Source organism: Labrus bergylta, chromosome 16 (genome assembly GCF_963930695.1).
Source record: "Labrus bergylta chromosome 16, fLabBer1.1, whole genome shotgun sequence".
Lineage (NCBI taxonomy): Eukaryota > Metazoa > Chordata > Actinopteri > Labriformes > Labridae > Labrus > Labrus bergylta.
In genome coordinates this window covers 14,325,455-14,349,650 of record NC_089210.1, presented here as the reverse complement: position 1 = coordinate 14,349,650, position 24,196 = coordinate 14,325,455, and the positions used below count along the sequence as shown (strand labels likewise).

At 38.9% G+C, this 24,196-nt stretch overlaps 1 protein-coding gene across 1 annotated transcript; it reads right to left on the bottom strand.

The window, feature by feature from the left end:
• Positions 1-422: 422 nt before the first annotated feature.
• On the bottom strand, positions 423-15,616 carry LOC109996401 (ral guanine nucleotide dissociation stimulator-like 1). The gene is made up of 17 exons (XM_020650513.3): positions 15,199-15,616; positions 12,005-12,291; positions 10,891-10,935; positions 10,524-10,723; positions 10,250-10,407; positions 9,888-10,136; positions 9,672-9,775; positions 9,223-9,307; positions 7,432-7,503; positions 6,764-6,850; positions 6,161-6,193; positions 5,655-5,776; positions 4,684-4,773; positions 4,306-4,429; positions 3,407-3,751; positions 2,217-2,331; positions 423-2,124 (listed from the first exon to the last, which is right to left on the bottom strand). The coding sequence occupies exons 1-17, from the start codon at positions 15,220-15,222 to the stop codon at positions 1,985-1,987; spliced, it is 2,280 nt and encodes a 759-aa protein (XP_020506169.2). The 5' UTR covers positions 15,223-15,616; the 3' UTR covers positions 423-1,984.
• Between the last annotated feature and the right edge of the window lie 8,580 nt (positions 15,617-24,196).

Below are 24,196 nucleotides of genomic sequence, written 5' to 3'. Positions count from 1 at the left end.
GTTACATTTTTCTTGTGAGACTTGGTATATAACACAAATATGCTTTCTATGGATGAAATATATATTCTTTGCCAAAATTGTACTATGATGTTCAATAAGTTAGAATTACAGAATGCATTTAGGCTACTCCATTACTGCACCACATGTACTTGTTATTAATGATTTAACTCATTGTTGTTTATTTGTTCCTTTTTGTATACCTAGCTGTTGTGTCCCTGAAAAAAACTCACACTATCCCCAATAACAAAACCTCTTCACTGACAGGGTACAGAACAAATCTTTTCCAATAAAAAATGTGTCTTAAAGATGATGATTAGCCTTTACATTTTGTAAGTTAAACATTAAAGTTAGAAAAGTAAGCATTTTCACTATACATTTTAAAATCTCAGACAGACTTCACAATCAGAAACATGTCAAACAAATAGGACTGAATAGGTATTTATTGGGAAATTTTCAATACAGTGTGGAAATCCTGTATTTTACTTTAAACTGTTAATTAGGCTGTTTTAAAACCGTTACATTAATGCACCAGTCAACTAACGCAGGGTTTTTGGTTTTTTTTAGGAGAAAACTTTCAATTTTACTAAGTGTGTCAGGTCATTGTGCAAGTCATTCTCTTCTCAAATACACCCTTCATATTTATCTGTAAGAAAATATGATTATTATCAACCATGTTGTTAGACTCCTGGCATCAATTGACATCTTTGAAATGTTATATTCTAAACTCCTCCATTGGCTCAAAATCAAGCTCTTTAAGCACCCGTTACATCGAGCCTTCACAAGTTGGAGCAATATTAGTTCAATACAGTTTTAAGTGAAGTAAAAAAAACTTCACTAACATTTTAAGTGTTCTCATTATTCATCGGAAAACATAGACATCTCATAATATACAATTAGCAGATTCAAAGTAAACTGCTTTGAGTTGGGGTTTTTTTAAATATGCTGCAATCAGTAAAGGGAGGGGACTGAAAACCAAATAGTGAGTCATTACAATGTTAGAATCATATAAAGAAAGGTGCAATTCTCAACAAAGTGAATCAACAGTGACAATAAATATTAGACATGAGAAAAAAAAATCACAACTCTAAAAGTCAATCTCATTATGTCATTGGATTAACATCTAGCGCACAATCAGGTCACCCCTATCGTCTAGATATAATGGTGAGTGCACATCCTGTACTGTCCCTTAACGTATCTGCTGCCGCCATGGTTACGCAGGGCTCAGGAATGCCATCTTTCCAGTCGGGGCTGCCAGTCACACACGATGAGTGTCACTGCAAATGTGTGCTGAAACTCAGTGGGAACACTGTGAGCTCTGGTGATCGAGTCCCCATCCACTGATCTGATGGCATCTGCACAGCAACACATGAGCACACCCTGCTATCTCGTCTTGAGTGGATGACAACCTGCAGAAGGGTCCCGGGGAGTTCATCACTCACTGTATGCCCTTCACACAGCGTCCGACCATTCCCTTTTTTTAAACACACAGGTTGTGAGTGGCTGCCAGCTGCGTTGGGTAAAGGCCAGGCATTTCACAGTGCTCATGTTTAAATAGGTCACTGCTGTGGGCACGTGTTGCTCTCTGCGGGGGAATGTGTGCTCATGTCCTTCCAGTTAATGGAAGTGGCACCTAACCGCAGGAAATCAATCACACTGATCGACTCACTCCATGTGAGCACTAACCAAAACATAAAAAGGTTTCAGTCAAGCTTTTTTAAGGGTTATTACCAAGTTCTTCCAACAGGAAATAAAAGCTGACTGATCCAGATGTGTTCTTAAAAAAGCTTCATTAGTTTCCACTCTTCTTCTTCTTAAAGTGCTTTGCATTATCACATATAGTAGTTTGTGCCCCAAAAAAAAAGGACAGATCATTGTGGAGACTGTACTTTCTTTGGAAAACAGAAAAAGTAAAAGACTGTTTTTAAAGGAGTGTTCCATGAACTCAGATCATCGTTCCAGGCGCAGAATCTGTTGACATGAGGCTCTACTTTGTGTATCGTCCGAGACTAGACGTGGCTCTCAGCGGTTTCTTCTGGCTTTTGTGGAATTGGCGCAAAACAAAGTCAAAGTTTGCCGTTGTGGACATGGCATAGAAGACATTTGCTTTGTCTGGTATGAGCAACTCTGAAAACAGAAATACAAAACAGACTATGAGAACAGGCGTTATGAACACTGTTCATACAATCCATCTGAAAGCAGTCTTATTTTGCTCTCACCTCTGTCCTGCGTGATGACCTGGGACAGTGTGAAGTCTCTCCAGTTCATGTGCTCCAGATGATGTTTCTCCAGTGCCCGTTGAATCACCTGTGCAGTTTTGTCCTGGCTGGTCAACTATGGAAGACAAAGTTGTATGAGTGCTAGTAAACACGCCTAAAAGACGGAGAGTGCTTCTGAAAGAAAGTGGATTGCAAAATGACAGATTGAATCTGAAGCCAAAGGGATGGTGTACAGAGAGCAGTGGAGTAGATGAAGAAGTATGTAAATCAAAAATGGCTTGTGCTTATTGTTACATAACTTCGATGTTGGAGCCGCTCTGTGCAGATAGTTGAATGTGCAGAGTTCTTACAGTACAAAACATGTTTACGCCTGCTCACCTAAAGTCTGAGTTAAAGGCGCTGTTATGGTGGCGTGATTTGTTACATCAGAGCAAGTATGAGAGCCAATGACAGTTCAGCAGGAAACTTTAAAAATGTGATGCAGAAACGTCAGATTAGAGACTTTACAAGAAGGAGGCGTCTTTTTTTCCTGTAGATTAACTTTTGAAAAGTGATTGCTAATTTTTAGATTCTGGATATTCCAACACTAAACAGGAAGTAGATGTCATTAAATTGTTATTTTCTAAATAAATTATTCCAAGCAGGTGACTTCTTATGGTCTTAAAATATATCTGCATGGGTAATTTAATCAAATATAAATACAATAACCCAACGCCACACTAAAAATCCTGTTATGAAAATGAGATCTGAGGTATTCGATGGCTTAATGCCTTTATCAATTTGACCGAAAATAATCGGAGCGATTTCGTCTGCTGACCAATCATTCCAAAAATGCAACTTATTGTAAAAAAAAAAAAGAAAAAAAAAATCTAACAAGCATTTATCAAATGACTTGATATTTCAGAGGCCTAATTAAAATAAAAGCAATGGCACATGAGTTTATTTAACAACAAAAATCAGAACATTATATGGTAATGACAATGATCTGAAATGCCAGAGATGAACACAATGCTTTATAAAATGTAAACATTCACTGGACCAAACTATTAAACGTCTTTAACCTCAGTTAAGCTGAATATATGCAATGCATTTGGTTACCATGTACTCTTAATAAAGGATAATATGACAACAAACTGTATGAGAGTGTGTGGTGAATTCTTATGACCATCTGTAAAGTCAGATCAACTCACCAGAATACTTTTGTACATGTTTCCGTTGTTTTGCCCCAGGTCCACGCTGACCCTGACTATACAGGAGTCAGCCACCTGGCGGTTATACACAGGCAGGGAGGTCATGGACACAGAGCGTTTGTGGTGGGAGGCCTGGGCAGGCTTCGGCTGAGCACGGCCACAGGATGTTGCTGGAGTGCAGGGAGCCGTTTGGCAGTCAGAGGAAGAGGAGGAGGAGGTGGAGGGAGTAGGGGAGTCTGGTGAGGAAGCCACGGATGAGAAAGGGGAGGAAAAGGAGGACGAGGAGGAAGAAGAGGAGGAGGAGGAAGAGAAAGCCTCGGACACGTTGCAGGAGTTGTGAAACGACTGCGGAGAGGATGAGATAAAAAAAACATGTGAAGGTGGATATACAGTATAGTCATAATGATTGTGATTCAGAATTGATTGTTCAGCTTTGCAGACTGGTGTAGTAGGAAGAGCTGTGAATTACATAACAAACCCCACTACAGCTTAGCTCAATTGAAATTCCACCTGTGTAGTGCTCACACTAGTTTCAATGGTCCTTTAAAAAGGATCCTCTGTGAAGGGAGATTACGCAACTTTCACTAGAAAACCCCATTGTTTGCATTTAATAATGATTAAAGATGCTTCAGGTGCTTTTTTTATTGTTTAATATGGGCCAATGTTTTATACAGTGTAAATACAAGATCTTGTTCTAAACACAGAGACCTATTGAATAAGGGCACATCATGACTCAGCACAAACAAAGACACTGCTGTTGGCGAAACTGAGGACAAAGAATTAAAAGGAAAAAAAAAAAGCTCTGAGAAAATGAGGCAGACGCATGCAAACACAGACACACAGATAAAGAGAGAGAGAGAGAGAGAGAGAGAGCGAGAGAGAGAGGAACAGCTGTTTACCTGCAGTCTGATGGAACACGCTGAGTTTGGCGAGGAGAGATCTTCCAGCTCACTGGATCCAGAAGATGAAACGCTGATCTGATCAGCAGGAACTTTTTTAGATCCATCATTCACTGTCAGGAGACTGAAAGAAAAAAAATATTTGAGCTTGTGTCAAAACACCTGTGGAAAAACTCATTTTTGTTCAGGAATATTAATCCAAGAAATAAGACTCAAACATTAGCTCCCCTAATTCAGCAACAGAAAAGCGGTTTCTGAAATGCTTTGTTTGTATGACGTCAGTGTTTGTGTGTTGTGTGCAGGCCTGTGTATCTAGTTAAATGGACATGTACTTTGTGTGTTTGAATACTCAAATGAGACAACAACATTGATACTCACGAGGAGAGTTTCTTTGTCAGCGTGCGATGGCTCCATGGAGTAGGCGAGCACAAGTCCACTGGAGGCTCCAGCTGCTTTGACAGTTCATAGCTGCAAAAAAAATAATAATAATGTAGTGCCAACTGTCTCTGACCGAGCTTTGTTTACAACAGAAACGCATTTCTGGATACTAACTTCCTAGTTTACAAATCTTTATGTACGGGTATATATGGTCCTGTGGAACACAAAGTTAGTTGTGATATCTTGTTGAAAAAGTCAACTGAAGTCTTTGCAGACATCTACATTAGGCCCATCCAGTTTCAACTCCCAGTTGTGGCTGCTTCAATTACATTTTAAAGTGGCACTTATTGATCCAATGGCTCCTCCTAATAACTCAATCAGGCAATTGTTTTCAAGACTCCCGAGGAACCAGGAACCACATTGTTATTAATGTCATAACAACATTTATCGCTTAAGATTTCTGATATTCCAAACACACCCCTTTTGCTTTGCTGAATGTTTGCTTTATTTTTTATTTCTTTTAAGTTTACTTTGACAAAAATCTGCACAACCACTACAGATTCCAAACAGACACAGGACAAACTGACAAATGTATGAACTCTGTATAGCAGAAGCTGAGTGACTGTGTAACGAGTTATCACATTATAATGCGGTTTATCTGTGTCTGATGATGACAGGGTTACACCCTTCTCACAACTGATAACAAGAACAGACTTACTAACCAGATGCCATTAATCAGTGTGATGCAGCGTTTTGATCGTAAAAACTGCACCTCATCACGTTTATTGAGACGTATATCACTACAGCAACACGCCTTTACTTGTCCTTATGGAGAATAAAGTCTTAAATAATGGTAGAAGGTGGTTACAATGCATAGATTAGATTATGTAACTAAACTTTTATTGGACTTTCCCCTGCTATTGAGCCAGATATGCTATGTGAAAGGGTAGATAAAACTTGATTTAGCTCACCTCTCCTGGTCAGTGAGCAGCTTCTGTCCCTGCAGCCAGGCAGCAATTCTGTGGTGATTTGGCAGATTGTACTGGGAGCAGGATGCCTGCAGCACACGGATCTGTGACAGAACCTCAAACTCCTGTAGGTGAGAGAGAAAGGTATTTGGATTAACACAGTTACAGAGACAGTGACCGAGATTGTGAGATGTCCTGACTGCTGACATCTGTGTTGTTGCATAACCCTCCTGGAGCAGTAAGGGGCTACACACAGGCTAAAGAAAAGTGTTCTTAAAGATGTCTTTTAAAAGTGTACTGAAAGGTCTCCTGTTTTTAGAATGTCGTCATGCACTTAAAAAACACATGTCAGAAAACGTCCCTCATTGTTTACTTTGAGAGAATGGATACAAACATGGACTGCATTGTTGACAGAGCGTCATGTGTTCTTTTGTTTTCGCCATTAAGGATACAACTATTGCATAAAGAGGAACACCAATAAGATGACACAAAAAAGACAATCCACTTACCCTCCGTCTCTTCTCATAGTTTATGAGCCCACCCTGTCAAAAGAACACACTGTTAGTAACTACTTATCAACAGATCAACAGAGCTTATTCATAGCATACAGTATATCAATGACCAAGTGGCTCAACAGAAGAGTTGTGAAAAAGGAAATCTCCGGGTGCAGCTGGCCTAACGGTTAGGTTGCACCCCATGTACGGAGGCTATAGTCATCTGAGCCGACGGCCCCGGTTCAAGTCCAACCTGTGTCTCCTTTCCTGCATGTCAAACCGCACTCTCTCGCCCTGGTTTCCTACTCTATCCACTGTCCTATCTAAATAAAGGCAAAAGCCCCCCCCCCCCCCAAAAAAAAGGAGTTCAAACACTTTTGGTTGGAAGATGCTGTGTCCTGTGTTTTATCCAAAATGCAGAAAACAGGATTATGGCCACTCTATGTTAAGCAGTCTACCCAACTATTAACTGTTCATTTTCTGCTTATAGATACTTAACAAAGCAGATGTGTCACTAAGTACTGTCCAGAAGAGGTATTTGACCACACCGCTCTTATTAACTCATTGCATATTAACACTGAAACATGCATCAGAAACTGTTCCTCAGGTTGTATTTACCTCCACAGTGTCGGGCAGAGCAGTATCCAGCATGGTGAGGACGGTCAGATATGTGCCGAGGTAAGGAACCACTCCACTGGAGGTACACTGCAGGGAGACATAAAGCACACCGTCCATTAGGCTTACAGCAGCACTTTGGCTGTGTCACTGTATTTTTTTAAATGTAAAGTCATTAGGTTGTTTCTTCCTAAATAGGTTGTGATTAAGCAACGCGCACACAAGGCAAGTTCAAGTTAGCGGCACTGTGGCGTCATGTTTCAGCACCAGAGAATGTGCATATGACTCATAAAAGACCCCAGTCTGGTCTATTATTACTGTCCTATAATCCTGGTGATCCGAGGCCATTTGAAACTTGTTAACAGAGCAAGGTTAAACATAGGCTTGAGTCCATGCCATGCCGAAGATACTCCACCCACACTGAGTGAAATAAACTCTCTTGTGGCATTTGGTGTTGCATAGAATATGAAAGGGACTGAACAATTCCCCGCCTCAGGTCAGATCAAAATGACTCTGAGAAGATATCAGATTACATACGCAAGACATTTTCATTTATTACTGACATTCTGTGTGACAGAATAGCAAGTTGCTGTTTAGTGTTTAGTGATACATGATGACGCAGGGCTTCGTATCATGACTTCACTCTCTTGCCGTCTTGAGGTATTGCTTACCATCTGTCTGGGGACTGGACTCCTCTTGGATATCTTTGGAGAAATGTTATCCACGCTCGCTTGGCCTCGATCCTGTTAAAGTGGGTCAAATGAAGCCATATTGAGTTACAGGCTACAGGAACATAACCCAGACCATTAAGGAAAAGGGTATACAACTTTTTCAACTCTAGCATAGTTTTTCTTCTTCTGCATTATGATGTTTTTAAACCTGAATAGCAAGTATGAAAAGGGGCAGACACAAGAGTGCTTAAAAGAAGAATGTGAGCAGATTGTTAACTGTTCTTCAATATGAAAACCCTAACCCTAACAGTACACATTAACTTGGATATGCTGTTTAATAATTATCTTGTGCAAGGGACACTTCAAATCCTTCTCTCGAGTGTTTACGGACCATATGTGACAAATAGGACAGCGAGTCGGCTTTGTAGGAGTGACTGTGGCAACATGGACAAAATGCAGCACCTGCATACAACTACAATGACACGTGAAAGGACGAGAATGAAAGCAATGCAAGGATTTAAAAAATTTGAATGATAATGTAAAGCAAAAATTACTAGTGCAAGCAACACTGTTGAGTACTCGTCTATATACGTCTATTGACTTTAGGGTCCTTTCACTGTAACTAGACACAAGCCTCCTCTGACGCAGTAGCCTAAAGGAGACTACATAAAAGAAAAAAGGGAACATACTGTTCTCAAGGCCTCTAGTTTTTCATTAACTCTCTGTTAACAAAAAAATAATATATTTTTAATGATTTAAAACCTGTGTACTTTGAGTGCCACCGAAGGTAATCATTTCCAAACATGTTTTCAATATGTTAAACATTATTTGTATGTTCTGAATCTGCAGCTCATATCCTGTTGACTTTATTCTTAAACAACATGTTCTGTTTTTTGTTTTGTTTTTATCCATTGAATCCAGTATTCAGTCAAATTCTCTTCAGATTAGATGACTAAAGGTCTATTTAGCCCCTTCTCAAATAGACTGCTGGGACTGAAGGCATGTAACAGCTGCAGATGGCTGACCTGTCTGCATTGGTAAACATGAACCCTATAGATGCATGTGAAGGTCAAGAATGTACTCAGTGAGATTCCTCATGTTAACTTATTGGAAAAAATGTCTCCTTGTCAGTTACTGTTGTTTGACAAGTAAAAACACAGAATTGACTACACATCAAATCAACATTTGATCTAAACATGTATTATTTTATCCACTTCTCAGTGGTAAATTGATGCCAATTTCTCTACCGAGTAGCTAACTAACCTTGATGGATAACTTAACTGAAGTTGTTGATGAACTAACCCCTAACCCTAAGCAAGTAGTCTTGTAACATAAGCCTAACTTGCTAAGTAGCATAAAGAAAATAATGTAAATCTGCTATTAAAATCAAACAACGCTTGATAGCTAAACAATTATAGCTCACAAGCTAAATAACAGATGTGTTTTTCTTATTAACTTTTGCCATTTATAACTGATACCATCTTTGCTAGTTATGTTGCCCACTTTAAAGAAAGACTTGAATGATTATCCTTTACTACAATCAAGTACTAGTGCTAGCTTAGTCGCTAAATCGCTTTTCATAGAAAGGAAAACTGCAAGTTGGATCATTTAAAAAAAAGAAAATAATAAACTAATATTACAAATGGTTCTTAAATCAAAACTTTGAAGCAGGATAATGAAGATGAGTTATTGACCCACTTATGGAGGCGTGTAGGTTAAAATAAGCTTTACATATACAGGTTAACACTGCAAAGCAAACACAGGAGTAAAATATAGAGGTTTCCTTCTAACCTCCACCAGGAGCTCTCTGTTGGTCAGGACACAGTTCTCATCAGGGAAGGTCTCCATGAGGATATCAAACGTGGCCAGGCTATCCCTGCAGGGAAGAGCAGAGATATATAAAGTGAGTGTGCAGATATTTAGTCAAAAACAAAATACCTTAATAGTTAACTATGTTACACAATGATTTACATGTCACCAGCTGGTCCATGACCAGACTTTTACATAATAAAGACAACAAGATAAAGTTATGTTCTTCAATAATATAATAGCTCACTTCAGTGTCCAAGACTGACATGAAATATAGGTCATCCAAAAAGCAAGACACTTGCTGACATACAGCGATGACACTAAGATGTACTTAACCAGGGTTCAATGGCCTCATTAAAGGATAATTATCTGTAAACAATAAAGATATAACCTAAGGAACAGACAAGGCTTTGGCCATAACACCACTCTACCTGCTAACAGCAGTCCAGGTCTTTCTCAGCCTGTAAACTGCATTAGACTGAAGAGCTGACAGGATGGCCTTGAGAGAGGAGAAGTTCTTAAGTCGACGACATTCCTGCAGAACACAAAAGTTAGTCAATTACTTTTCAAATTGCATTTTCCATCAACAAGGTCTAGTGATGCTACTATGAGGTCTTTTTGAGAGCAAATTAACTTTTTCAACTAACCTGTGCTACTCTGATCCACTTCTCTATGATGCGAGCCCGTTGAGCTGGTGTAGTGGGGGTCTGGAGAGAGGAAGGGGGGCTGAGGGTGGCATCTGTTGGCCGGCAGAGCAGGGACATGATGACATAGTTGGTAATGGCATTGAACTGTGCAATGGTGGCTCTGATAGTGGGAGACATGTTTTCCTTTCTGTCTCTTTGCGACCACACACAGCCCAGACACTGGTATGGCACCACTTTGGCAAACAGAGCCTGAACAATCGTAAAAAAAAACAAAAAAGAAAACATTCATAATCCTCCAATTATCAATGTAAAATAAAACATGTGATCATCTTGAACATAAAAAAAAACATCTGCTAACGTACAGAGTCCATTTGGGTGAGCTGTTCAGCAATAGCTGCAGCAGAGAAATCCATGATGCCACCTTGATCCAGAGAGTTATCACATCCTGAATCTTCATCACCAGAACCCTCCTCTTCATGATCAACTTCAGCCGGGGCAGGACCAATATTTGTCCCAGCTTCTAAAAACACACATGGATGAAATGTTAAAAATAGTGAATTACAGATTCCATGATGGTAATATTAGTATACATTGGGAAAAGGCCTATGTCCATCATACTATGTTGTGGAGGATCACCTTCATTCTGAAACCTCTTGAGCAGTGCTTCAGCTTGACCAGCCAACGAGCAATAGTTCGGCTGACAGTGAATGTTGTCATGAACGGCAGAGCTGATCCTCAGGTGATCCAACAGCAGCCTGAGGGCTGCGTGCAGAGGAGGGTCCCTGAAGTCCTCACTGTACTCATCCAGCCATGTCTGGACAAAGGCCAACAGAGGGCTGAGGGGAAGTGGAAAAATCATTAGGGATTAACTATTTAAAAAACACTTTAAGCCATAGAGACATCATACATCAACTGGATAAAGAATCTAACCAACTTGATTTTCAGTTTTATTTAATTTATCAATGTTTATCCAGAATTGTTAAAGAAACATTTGCTGGCTTACCTGCTGTAGCATTCACTGTTGTCTAAATCAGAGGCAGCACTGTCTCTATGGGGAAAACAACATGGACAAATTATGTACATTCAGGAAGCATATTTATTCTATTTGTTTTGTGTCATTTTAATAAAAATACTTTAATTATTATTTGCACCTGGTCAGCAGCTCACCTGACCCTTGAATCATGCCAACCACAGTCTAAAACTGCTCTATAACTGTTGTTGTTGAAAGCCACAAGATAATGAGCACCTGCTAGGTACTTATTATTATATCAAAGTAGGAGACTGTTGCTTTGTCAGCGAAACAAAAAAGATCCTGACGCAACATGGTGACTTTGCATCTGCAAAACCCAAGTTGTTTACCAGAATCAAGCACAAAAAAAAGGCTCTTCACCTGCAGCTCTTCATCCTATTTAAAAGTAGCCTGTAATACATAATTAGGGAGGAATAAACTATGCTCTCCAAGGGAGGATTTCTATAGAACTTTAGTACCACTCACGTGTCAGAATGCTAAGCTAACTGGCTGGAGATACACCCAGTAAGCTTAGCTGAAAGACGGGGAGAGCTAGCTAGTCCTTCCAGTAACAAATTCTCCCAAACAAAACCGCAACAACTAACACACAATGTTGTTTCTTATTTGTTTGATTTATACGAAAACCTAATAGTAAAAACATCAAAACTGTGTTTTGAGATGATAATGTTCAAGACTATTGCTTCGTCAGACACAGGAAATTTAACCACAAAACCAAAAGTACAACTTAGTATAGTTTTTACACAGCTATGTTCAAAAGTATCGTTATTTTAACATATTGTTGAGACCAAAAGCAGAGGGAAATGTATAGACTTGAAGATTGCCTTTCACACATCACTTTAAGTAATGATGAACAAGTAAGTATGTAAAATAGCGTATGTACCTCTAGTCAGGATAGCTACAAAAGCTTAATTTAATGGCTGCTGGCTGTCACTTTATATTTACCATGAAGACATTAGAGTGCTTTTTAACCTTCTTTTCTCAGTCTCAGTAATAAAATTAATAACGGGTGAGTTCCAAAATGTCAAATTATTCCACAAAGAATAAATGTCCAAAAACCAGAAAATAAGGGCTTAAAAAGTGACTCTACCTCTGGAAGACCATCTCAATGAGCTTTGAGGTTTCACTGAAGGTTCTGTACGTGGAGAGGAAGATCCTGCTGTAGTCCAGCTCCTGGCACCCAGGGTCGAGGAGGTGATTCACAAGCTTGTCCAGGGTAGCAGCCTTCAGGCGCCGCACCTTGCAGGTTCGGTACTGGATGAAAGCGCAGCACGGACCCGTCTCAGCGGGGCTGGAGGAGGGGACAGGCTCTCGACGCAGGGTGACCCCATAAACTGCGCCGCCCTCATACTCCTCACCCCATTCCTGCACTGGGTTCTGAGGATGATTCAAAAAAAAAAGGGAAACAATGCTTAAAGCAAACACAAACAGTCGTACAAAGGGAGTGGTAACCAACCAAGCTTGTTTCTTGGGTCAAAAACTCACCTACATGTATGGTAATGATAGAGGTCACAACAGAAGGGTCAGCCTAGGCCATGACGGGACAAAAATAGCTGCAAGCCTTCATGCCAAAAGTGACACAACACCACCAATACTTAAACTACTCTCATCTGAACCAAAACAACAACGCAATAATGCTTAACCATAATACCTGCAGGTAAGTGAGTAATAACAGTAATCAGAAGGTCATCTGCTTTACATGCGAGTGGTTTTCATTTCTTAATTTTCCCCTTGCTACACAGCGACCTGAATTTTCCAAGAACTTTGTAGGTTCAGATAATATTTATGGACAAATATAGGATTATTAAAGGTTAGGAGTTAGGACGTTGAATAGTAGGCTACATCAAAGTAAAATACCCAAAACATGTGCAAAACACTGGCTAACTGTCAGAGAGCTCCTTGTTTTCCTCTGATGACATATTTAAAAAGGGACTGAGGGGTCCGTGGGCTGCTAGTCCAGGATCAGTGGCTTAATTTTGTTTGAACATTCTGGCTCTTCATTTAAAAAAAAAACAGACAGGAGGGCAGGCCCTGTTTGATCTGAGTAAGAGATATTTATCAGTGTGTGGGTGATCGCTTCTCCAGAAGGCACTTGATACTACATACAAAACAGTTGGTGATGGGGTGAATCAAACATGAATACTGAGCAAAACAAAGGCTCTGATGCATAATACATTAAGATCCAGAAGAGCCCCCTCACAGATTGTGATTTCTATATTGAAGTAATAATTAATGCACCACTAATCCATTTGAAGCTTCTCCCCAAGAAAAAGTGACTTTGAAATCCTCTCTTTTTTGTATTTGCAGTTCTTCCTCCATAATAAAATTGAAATGTAAGAACCCGTCTACCTCATCATCTGACACCAAATCAGAGTTAAGCTTTTTATGTCTACCTCATCTACCCAGTGCAATACATCAATAACAACAACACTCCCTTCAACCAAACACCATAAGATATTCATTCATATGCACCAGCCATTGCTTTTTATCTTTGTACTCCATTAAGAAGAACACAAAAGTGACGAAGTTAGCAATCATGTTAGAGACATATTTTTCTTTAAAAAGAAAGAAAAAAGTAATAATCTAAATATAAGAAGTTGAGGGCTGAGATATCTAACTTTTTTGTGTCTTGTAAAAGTAAATCTTCAAATCTGTTGGAGCCTACATTTCCCAAAATGCATCTTGGCAGCAAACCTGCCTCTGCCTTAAAAAGAAGTCCTGTAAGTGTTTTGAAGCAGTTTGTAACTCATTGAGACTTTTACATTTAAAGCCTAAAACAAAGGTAACCCTGATGACATAAGCATGCATCACTATTTCTTTATGTTTTTTGTACACAAGGAGAAACTAGAGTAACGGGTAAACCAAACATCATGTGTAAAATTGGAGAAGAGCTCTTTTTAATACCCGAGGCTTTACGCGCTAACAACACACATACATCAATACCACTTCTTACATGACTGCTGTTTAACCCATCTGCTTTATACAAATCCTTTACCAATCTGAGCAGAGGCTTAAGAAAGCAAGTAGATGGTTATTTGTGTCTTGAGTTTTTTCTTATTTACAAAAATGATATATACTGAACACTTTTTATTTAACACAAATATGGAGTTATTAATTTGTCAAAATGATAAAAAAAAACAAATTGGAACACAGAAGACACACTGTGGAGGAGATGAAAGACATGAGCTCATAATTATTTAAGAGTTATCGTCATGAGAGGACTTGAACCCTCTTATGTAAATGATATTTAAATGTCTTATTGGAAAGGCAAATGTGTATACTGCTGTGTTTGCTGGTGCAAACCAGTATCACACAAACCCTATTGTTCCACATAGAAACTTGTTTGTTAGCTGCACCGACGGGAAACTGTGTATTGTGTCCTATTGTAAGTCCATGCCAGCTATGGTGGTACAAAGCAACGCTAACAGGCTATTTCCATCAGAATAAGACAGTTTAAGATTTCCCTTTTTCATTGGGTTCATAACAGCCACATCAGTGAGTTTACAGCATTTAAAGCAGTTCGTGGAGCTCATCCTGTCCTGAGCTTGAGATATTTCAATGAAATAGCATCCAGCAAACACTCATGATCTTTTTAAAAAAAACAATTTCTTATGCATTTCAGTGTCATAAGACATACCAACCAATTTTCTTAAAAAAACAAAATAAAAATCAAAGCAGTCCAAAACACTTGCAAAAGTCAATCTAAATATAATAATTCTGAATGCTCTGATTGATTGAAATAAAGTATTTTTTTTAACCTGGTTCTTTTTGTCCTTATTTGAACTAAAATCTTAGCTGAGATACAGCAATGATGTTCTTAGTTTCAAAATGGCCCGAAGAAAACTAATCAAGTGATACTTGTGTATCTTGCTGGCATATACTGTCATAGAAAGCAATATGCAATGAGTTTCACATGGAAAGCACAAACTGAGTCTTGTCCTTCTTCATTCTTAGTAAAAACAGCCTATAGGCCTAGTAGACTCCAGATACAGACAGCTACATAACTGGATGTGCTGTGTGTAAAACATTTGTTATGGACCAACAGAGGTTGGACTTTTTAAAAAGTATTTAAATATGACAAATACTCCAAGCTTTAGGAGACTTGGACTTGTTGATAAAGAATCTCTTCACATAGTTTTGGATTTGTTTGCCATCTTATACAGAGAATAACTTAAACTAGCCTTGGATGGTAACATGGAGAATGATTTACACAGGTCTACTCTACACTGTTTACCTTATTCACCGATCACTCTATTCTTAAGTTGTATTAAACAATTGTCTTACCATTGTTAACTCCCATTTTCCCATCTCGTCCCTTCGACTAGGGAGCGCTGCTGTCCATCTCCGCAGGAATTGTAGGACTGACAAAATTGTTTAAAGGTTGTGTATCAGAATGCTTAAGGCTGCATCTTGATATAATTCAAACGACTTTTAAAATATCTTGTTTAGGACTACATCAGCGCTCCTGTAATACAAATGCAAAGAGGACGTTGACTGGTCAGTGATCGCTACATTTCACGCCCGCATAGAAATGTGCGGGACTGCTGCAGCTCCCGTGTGACGGTCTAGTCTATGTTGAAGCGAAAACGGACGAGCTCTTGACTGCTCCGACTTGTTTTCTCTGAGCAGCCAAGTCATCTGTATCCAGCAGGTCTCGCAGACAGGTTTCTTCTTCGACTGTGCACAGCTCCACTGAAACTCACCCACTGGGCGTCACAGTGGGCGGTGACTTTCCACCGAAGTGTTGACTGTAGGAGTGAGATGAGGTGTGTCCGCCTGTGTGTGACAAGAGTCTGTCTTCTGAAGAAGAACTGCTGGAAAGAATGTATTATGAGTATCTTACAGGGTGGGTGAAAAATGCTTGGCCTTCCACCCCACCATCACTGTAGACATCCATCGAGCTCGGATAATCATGAGTTAATGACTCAAGAAGAAGGCTAAGCCACATGGGCGGTTCTAGGCAGGGGCCAACAGGGGCCAGTGTCCCTGTGACACTGAACTTGGTCCCCCCCCCCCCCCCCTCCAAAAGGAAGAGCCCCCCCTAATAACACATACACAGTATTTGACTCAACAACCGGACTCACAATCTAGTATTAAATACTGTTAATTAAACAAATATAAATCATGGTATTCAATGATGTGCGCTTTTATTTGGCATAATATTTATATATTTTTTAAAGCGATCATCTTTGTCTATTTTTGACCTGGGTTTAATGTTCCCCTCTGACAAAACAACTGGCCCCCGTTTGGCCCCCTCAGTAAAAGTGGACTAGAACCGCCACTGCTAAGCCACAATCAGCAATTTTATGACACACCTAGTACACCTACTACATGAATGGCTGTGAATTTCTGCATTCATTGATTAAAGCCTACTTCATCCATGAATTAATACTGATAACACAACTAAAGTCATGAATTTCAACAGGGATGCCCCAGTGTACTTTATGTATTAATGATGGTGCCCCACCAAATAAAGATACAACATGATTATATTTGCTTATTATCTAATAGTCATTTCAAACAGATGATGACTCTGATTTCACCATTTAAACAATATCCAGTATCAATACAGCCAGCAATTCGCAATAATTGAGTTAGAAGTTGCCTGCTGAATTCCAGTTATGACTGCAAAAATTATTCTTAAGTCGCGTTTCTCATTGATGACCATCATTAGGATTATAGCCAAACACAGGTATTCAATAATAATCATAATCATAATAATGAGATATTAATAAAGGTGCTGAAAAACAAAACTACACAAATACATAAATCGATATATCAATTTTTTAAAATACATATATAATGAAAGTAACACAGGAGCACATTGTTCAAACAACTTGTGGTACGGCCAGCAAGTCTGCCCTATCCTTATATATACCTTAAAACCTAACACATAAAATAAATTGCAGTTAAATGGTTGATAGAATTAGCATTATAACCTTGTAAATCTGAACTAATGAAACAATCGACTGTATTTTACTTTTAAACAACACCATATGCACTTAAACTTACAGGCATGTAGTTCCTATATTTTGCTTCTCACTGCAATGAAAATAAGCAATGGCTTTATTTTCATCAAATTGGAAGTTTGTCCTTCTCAGTCTGCCGTAGGTTGGTTAGTGGAAGCAGCAGGGCTCATCGTGTTAATTAACACATGAATTAACTGTGTTTATTTATAAAATGAGTCATTAGGGAATTCATCAATGAATGCAAATATTTAATATAGCATTTCATGTATTACACAGTACCAAAAAACACTACTTGTATTCTCATGCATTTTGCAATGTACTGCAAAGTACTGATGAGGGTTTGACATAACCTGAAACAATCACAACTATACCATCAGCTACCGAGCTAACAGAGTTACCTGCTTTGTACCAACTTTAATTCACATTCTCAATGTAGTATGTCATAATAAGTTGTAATGTTGACTGACTGACTGATGTGTTTCAGGCCTGCTGGCTAGCCATTGAAATAGATGCAGTTAATCAGAGTTTTACTTGATGTTGTAAAGGTATCATAAATGTGCAAAAAAAAAAACATGAATGGAACGCACATTGGCATTCATTGAAACCGAGATGGTGAAGGTAACCTACACACAGGTGAAGGGTTCTTGTGCGAACTTTAAAATATAATCCTAGTGCTGCCATTGATTTTGAGTGTTGAAGCAATTTACTGAACTCCAGTAAATTAAGTGAGTATATAAACTTATTGTACCGTTACTTGCATCACACCTAAAACCCGGAAGTGTTGACGATGGCTGTGGTGACAATCAAATACTGCTAATTCCAGCAATGAGAATGTTAATGTGATAAACACTTTGTGTGACTGTAATTAGAGAATAATGAGGAGAATGGGGTGAAAAAGAGGGCTGCAGTGATACTGTAAATTAACTAAGTCAACTGAAATTTAGTTTCTTTTGTCTTGTAATGTGTGCTAAAGACCAATGTTATCTAAAACAGTGATTCTCAACTGGTTGTTGGACCTCAAACGTGCGGAGCTGGAGCTGTTTTCAGCAGGTGCAAAAGTGGTTTAAAAAAATATTTTTTGGGGTCCTGAGTGTTGATCAGTTGAGAACCACTGATCTGGAACCTGCATGCAGCTGCTAGCTAGCAGGACTCATGGCAGACGGTTTTGTATCATGAGTCTATGTCTGCTCGAGATTCCTGTCTCTCGTGAAAACGGGCTGCAGTAGCTCTAGCTCAGTATGTAGGGACTTGAGCTGCGATCTGGAGTGTCGGCAATTTAAGTCCCAGTTGGACCAGAGTCTGGTATCGTGTGTGTTTCGAGAGATGGTGAAGTGCCAGCTCCCAGATCGGATTGATCTGAGAAGATGGTAGGTGTGCAAAAAAAGAGGAGCAGACAAATATTTGAATTGATTTGAATTTCTGCATGAACATCAAAGGTTTTGGCATTTACTGCATTCACAAAGTAGATAAAACTCTGGGGAAGGACTTGTGTCCTCTCAGATAATGGGGGACTGATTATGTGTTGGTGTAATGCAAATATGTCGTAAAACTGAACAGAAGCAAACTGTTCTGGTACCACATATGATCAGATCTCTTTCTCACCTTGCTGGAATTTTGTAATTCTTCGTGCGTCACAGACATCACATCTTCAAAAAAGTAAAGAAAGGATTGGCCTCTAATGAATGGTATCCCGCTTCCTTCTTCCTTACTTCTGTTTTCAAAGTGGGACAAAATTGTACAACTTTAATCTTCCCTAAATTATGGATTTGTTTAGTTCACCACTCTGACAATTTGAAACACAGATGTCTCCTACTCTGTTGAAAAGCTCATGTTCAGTATGTGTGCACTAAAGCTTCCACATGACACTCATGCAAGTTGCATGCTAGACGATGATGTCACAACATTATGTGACAAAAGCCTGCCTGCAGGAACACGTCCTACTCTTAAAGTAAACACAGAGGAACATTTCTCCTACAACAGATGAATGTGGAAACAGTCAAGTTTCAAACTCTGCACACACACATCTCTCTCTACAGTGCGCTCAAATATCAAAGCGAAGTAACAAGATTCAAAACTATTTATAACACAAAGCATGCAACGGTAAACCTTTATAAAGTTGTTTTAGTTAGTTAGATAGTTAGTGAAGTCAATTTTCTTATCCCTGTGTAACAGTGGGTATTCGCAGGGCCTCTTGACAAACAAAGGCACAAATACAGACACATTTTATGATACCTTAAAGTGACAGAACAGTATTTCTCCCGCTGCTGATTTATTACCCTGATAGCATGAGAGCAGTACATGACAGAGATCATGGGAACTGAAGATTTCTATCTCTAACACACTTACTGCCTTGTAAAGAATTATAGGTCAGTGTCAGAAGAATTTGAAACTCTGATCATAGCTTATGTTTCAACGTTTTTAAATCCAACAAAAAGTGCTACATTGTGTTGTGATGTTATATGAATTATTATTATTTTTTAATTATATACCATTTTTATTAAAAAGCCCTGAGATGATTCAATTCTACAAGGTGCTTTCCAATTGGTAATTCAGGATCCAGTGGTTTTGGAACCTGATCCATCCGAGGGACTAAAAGTTTGTATATCTCATTATTTTGATATTTTATGGGACTCAAAGGAAGATAACTCCGACACATGATCTCTCCCTTTGTTCTTTTGGTCCGAGCCCTCCTGTCTGTCTTCTTTGCTGCCACATTGCAGCTTCTGTTTGTCTTTCTGTGATATGTGAGTGATGGGCCTCAATTAAAACCTCATGTATTTTTGTTTCCAAAACTATGAATATCACAATTAAATAAGATCAGCATCCAGGTCCTATATGTGTGATATTATATATTATGTGTGTTTGTATTTTTGGCAACGTACATAATAGTTGCTTTTTTTTTAAATATAGGGCATACATTATTTTATTTTCTCAGTGTGATTTCTGTTAAACTTATCAATCAATCAGTCAATCAATTCAATACATTTTTATTTGTATAGTGTCAACTCATAACAAGTGTTATCTCGAGACACTTTACAAAAATCAGGTAAAAGACCTTACTCTTTGTTATGTTACAAAGACCTGGCTTAAACCATCATGAGCACTTTAGCAAAGCAAACTTACAGTATCCTCAAAGCTAGATGTAGTCAATGCCTTAACATCAAATTGTTAGGGACAACAAATAAACTTTATTTTGTGACGAGAAGATCTGCACAATGAACTAACATTCAACTATTTTGGCAAGGGTTACATGTCGTGAGTTCTTTTTTTTCCCCTACGTCATAATCACAGGCATCATATTTTTATCTTTTATTCTGACAGCAGCGCTGACAAAGGTGACGTACATCTCTTCTCCAAGTTGATAAAGTTTCAGCCAGAGCATTTTTGCTGCTGCTTTCAACCCAGAGAGATGTCTTTGGGTGTGGCTCGTCCCCTGAGTCCCTTTCATTGTCGATCGTGATAGCATAAAATATAAAACCCATTCTGTAAAGACAAATGTGAAACCACACATTGCAGCCCCACCCACCCATCACGACTATTAACATGCCATCTCTAGTGCTGTAAGGGTTTGTCTGATAGGTGTTTCTGAAGGTTAAGCAAACAAGGATCACTTTGATGCCATTTATTACTTTGAAGCCTGCAGCCAATGTATTTGTTTTATCAGTCAAGTTTATGATACTCTAGGCATCACATATAGTTTAGGGTCTACAGTCATGCTGATAAAACTTGTAAAGTCTGCCATTGTTTAGTGGATTCTATTGTTCTTGGAAACATGCTAACGCTAAATCAGCCCCATGTACACACTACAGAGGAAAGTGGCTGGTTTTAGAAATATTTCAATAGATCAGATTATTGTTCATATAATGAATTCATCAAACTGTTTGTGAGACAATGTGGTTAAGACACTGATGGTTTTATTCTACATATCTTTTATTGAGTCCAATAATCCAGTCCACTTAACCTTGTGTTATATCTCTTGGTATGGTAACCTTTCAGTGCACACTAAAAGTCGTCTGTCCAGTATTGTTAAAACAGCTAGTAAAATAACTGGCACACAGCAGCTTTCTTTTCTCAGATATCTGGTATTGACAAATTGTGAGGAAAGCAAAGTCAATCTTGGCCAGCTCTGACCATCCTCTCATGGAGAAATGTGGTCAGATCAGAGGTACAGGTCGACTAGGGCACAAATAATCGTATGTTCCTATTGCAATCAATGCACTTAATCTTCTTTAAACCATGACTGCACTTTTAATCAGCACTGTAGCTCTTTATTTATATTGCTACCATTCCAGTGTGTCCATTTTTAACAAACAGTTAGGCTACATGTTTCTTTTTTCTTGGTTGTATTCCATCAGGTTGTGTTGCACTGCCCTAAGTCTTTTCATTTGTTATGTTTTTGTCCACTGCTGTAAATCAAATTCTGCCTTCCATGGGGACAATAAAGGTCTGCACTGAACTGAACTGAACTGTGGTGGACCATTGTACTCCCAACTGCACGCTGCCAGTACAGCTTAAAAAACACTATAGGCTACATAACATGCAATCCAACCACTACTGAGAACTTTTCCAACTCTGCATGCCAGCTCTTGAGACCACTCCAAATTGTTGAAGGCTCTTGAGCAGCAGTCTGCTGAACATTTCCATGTCTGTTTTCTGCTACACAAATGCCTGTCAGAGATCACTTCTTTTGATGCTTGTGGTGACTGGTTCAAAGAAACAACAGTTATAACAACAATGTTGGCTGACATGGTCCAGGCAGATGATTGATATCTAACATGAATCATGGAATTTGGGTATTTGGTCACTTGATTCAGGAATTCAAAGACCTCAGAGAAAGTCTGACATTCTGTTGTTAGAGGAGAGGCAAGGAATGTCGCAGAACTGTTCTTTATCAACGCATCAGAAGAGACAAATACCTCTTCGCATTCACAAGTCTGACAGGGAGCTTTTTTCCCTAAGGTCACTGACACTATTTTAGTTTCTTCATCATTTTTGTGTTCTGAAGTAAAAAATGAAACTGACCAGCACAGTCATTCCAGTGTCCCTGCAGTAAACCTGGACTCTTAGGGGGTCTTTAGGGGATTTCAGATGATTGTTTTGGTTCTGAAGCCCTCAACTATACAGATTGTCTCACCTTCCGTCACTGGAAGGTCTTTTGGATTTTTTTGAGCCGTAGTCTCCAACTGCTTTTAGTTTAAAGAATTCTGATAAACCAGAGGCAAGAAAGGTTGGCAACCAGCTTATGAACATATTGGAGTCACTCCAAAACAGAGCTGAACAATGTGGCTAATGCTAATTGTTCTTGGTCCTCTTGATGTGGAAGTTATCCAACTGTTGGGTAATAGAAGTTTTCAAATTTAATTGAAAAGTTGTGTGTTAGCCTTTTCTGCTGCCCAAAAATGACTGACTTAAATCAGCTATTGCTATCGACAAAACAAAACTGGTATGACATAAACTCATAACCTTCATGGTCAACCTTTTTTAACCTTAAGAAGGTTTCAAATTGAAACATACAGAGGCATAAACATGTTGTTTCACTATTTTAAGGTTTGCCAAGGCCAACGCTCATACTATGACTCAAGCACTCAGGCAGTTCAGGTGTTCTCCATGGAGACTGGAATGCATGAAACCTCTCACTGGACAACATGCCTTGGGAATAACTCAAGACCTCTGACGCAAAACTGCAAAGTAAACAGCGTCTTTTGTTACTGGACACCTGAGTTATCGCTGTTGAGTGTAAACAAAATGAAATAAAGTCCTTTTCCTTGGGAACGCTGATGATGCCAGTGTGTCATGACATGTAACCCTCCGGGAGAGGTGTGGCATAATGTGAGAAACAGCAAAAAAAATAAAACCAACCTTTATAAAGCTCCCTCTATACATATGTCACAAAGAGATTGATTCTGAGTCAAAAGACACAATAAAAATGGTTTATGTTACACAATCACACTGATAACTGCTAAGCAGCAGTATACTTTGTGTGACTTTAAAACCACTTGTCACACCCACTTCACTGAGGGTACAATTGTCCACCAGCCTGAGAACAAGATGAATCTTTATGATTTATTTGCGCTGACATTTACTCTGCCAGATTTAGGTTGGATCAATCAAAATCATTTATGTAATAAGTTGAAGACCATTACAACCAATGACTGACTGTACAGAGAAGTGCCATTGAGGCATTTTTATTGACAGTTAAGGTGTCTGTCGCTGATTGGTAATATTATCATATTCAATTCATATGAAATTAACTGAGTGGTAGTTCAACAGTTGATTGTGTTTTAGTGAGTACTTCTGTCGTACCCAATGTCAGTGTATTATGGTGAACCAAAATAGATGTCAACTGGATGTTTGGACCAGCTAACACATTAAGCCACAACTAAAATTGGAAGTTTAGAAATAACTGAGGAGCTCCAAAATCAATACCCGTGTTTGCAAATTGGTTTTGGAGATGCTAAGTTAACTATCTGCCAACATACTGGGGATGTGCCACTATAACCAGTATTAGCACTCAGGCATTTGGCTGTACTGTTGACTGTAAAAACAGCTTATGTTACACTCACAGATGTCACTTTTCACAGGTGGAAATTCTAACAGTTGGCTTCTTATGCCCTCACATAATGTCTGACATGCTAAACACTGGTTACTAAGCCAGAAGTGCCAGGCTGTTGCTAACAGTAAGCAAAGCTACATTCTCAAGCTACAGTCTAGTGGAAATAATGTATTGCCCAATGAGTATTAGGCATACTTTTACTACCACAGGAGTGGCTTAATGACACCAACACTTACAATACACAAGACGGGAATTGGAAAGTTGACCACTTACATACTGTGTATAAGTGTCATACTTCACTGGGATATTTTACTGTGAAGATGCACATAACCTGGATTTGCTTTCTCACAGTGCTTTTAGTTATAAGTTCATGAATCAGTTCCTGATTGCCATTCATTATATTTTGAGTGATTGATTGATTGCCTGAGTGATGTGTTGGAACTGAGTCAGTCAAATTGTCACACAAACACAATTAATGTGAATGCTGACTCATGATGAAAAATGTACTTTTATCTAAGCAGGTGACGGTTACATAAAGCCAGCATGTCTGCGTGATCAGAGATAACTGACTGACTGACTTGCATAGAAATAACTGGACTACCCCAAAACATAATTTAGATCATACACTCCATCTAATGGCCACTTACAGAACAGCAGGTAGATAGTTTTCAGGTGAGCTTGAGCCTCAGCAGTTAATATGGATACTAAATGAAAACTTTGCATGTGTAGAATGCTCATTAGACATTTTGTGAAAATGTGA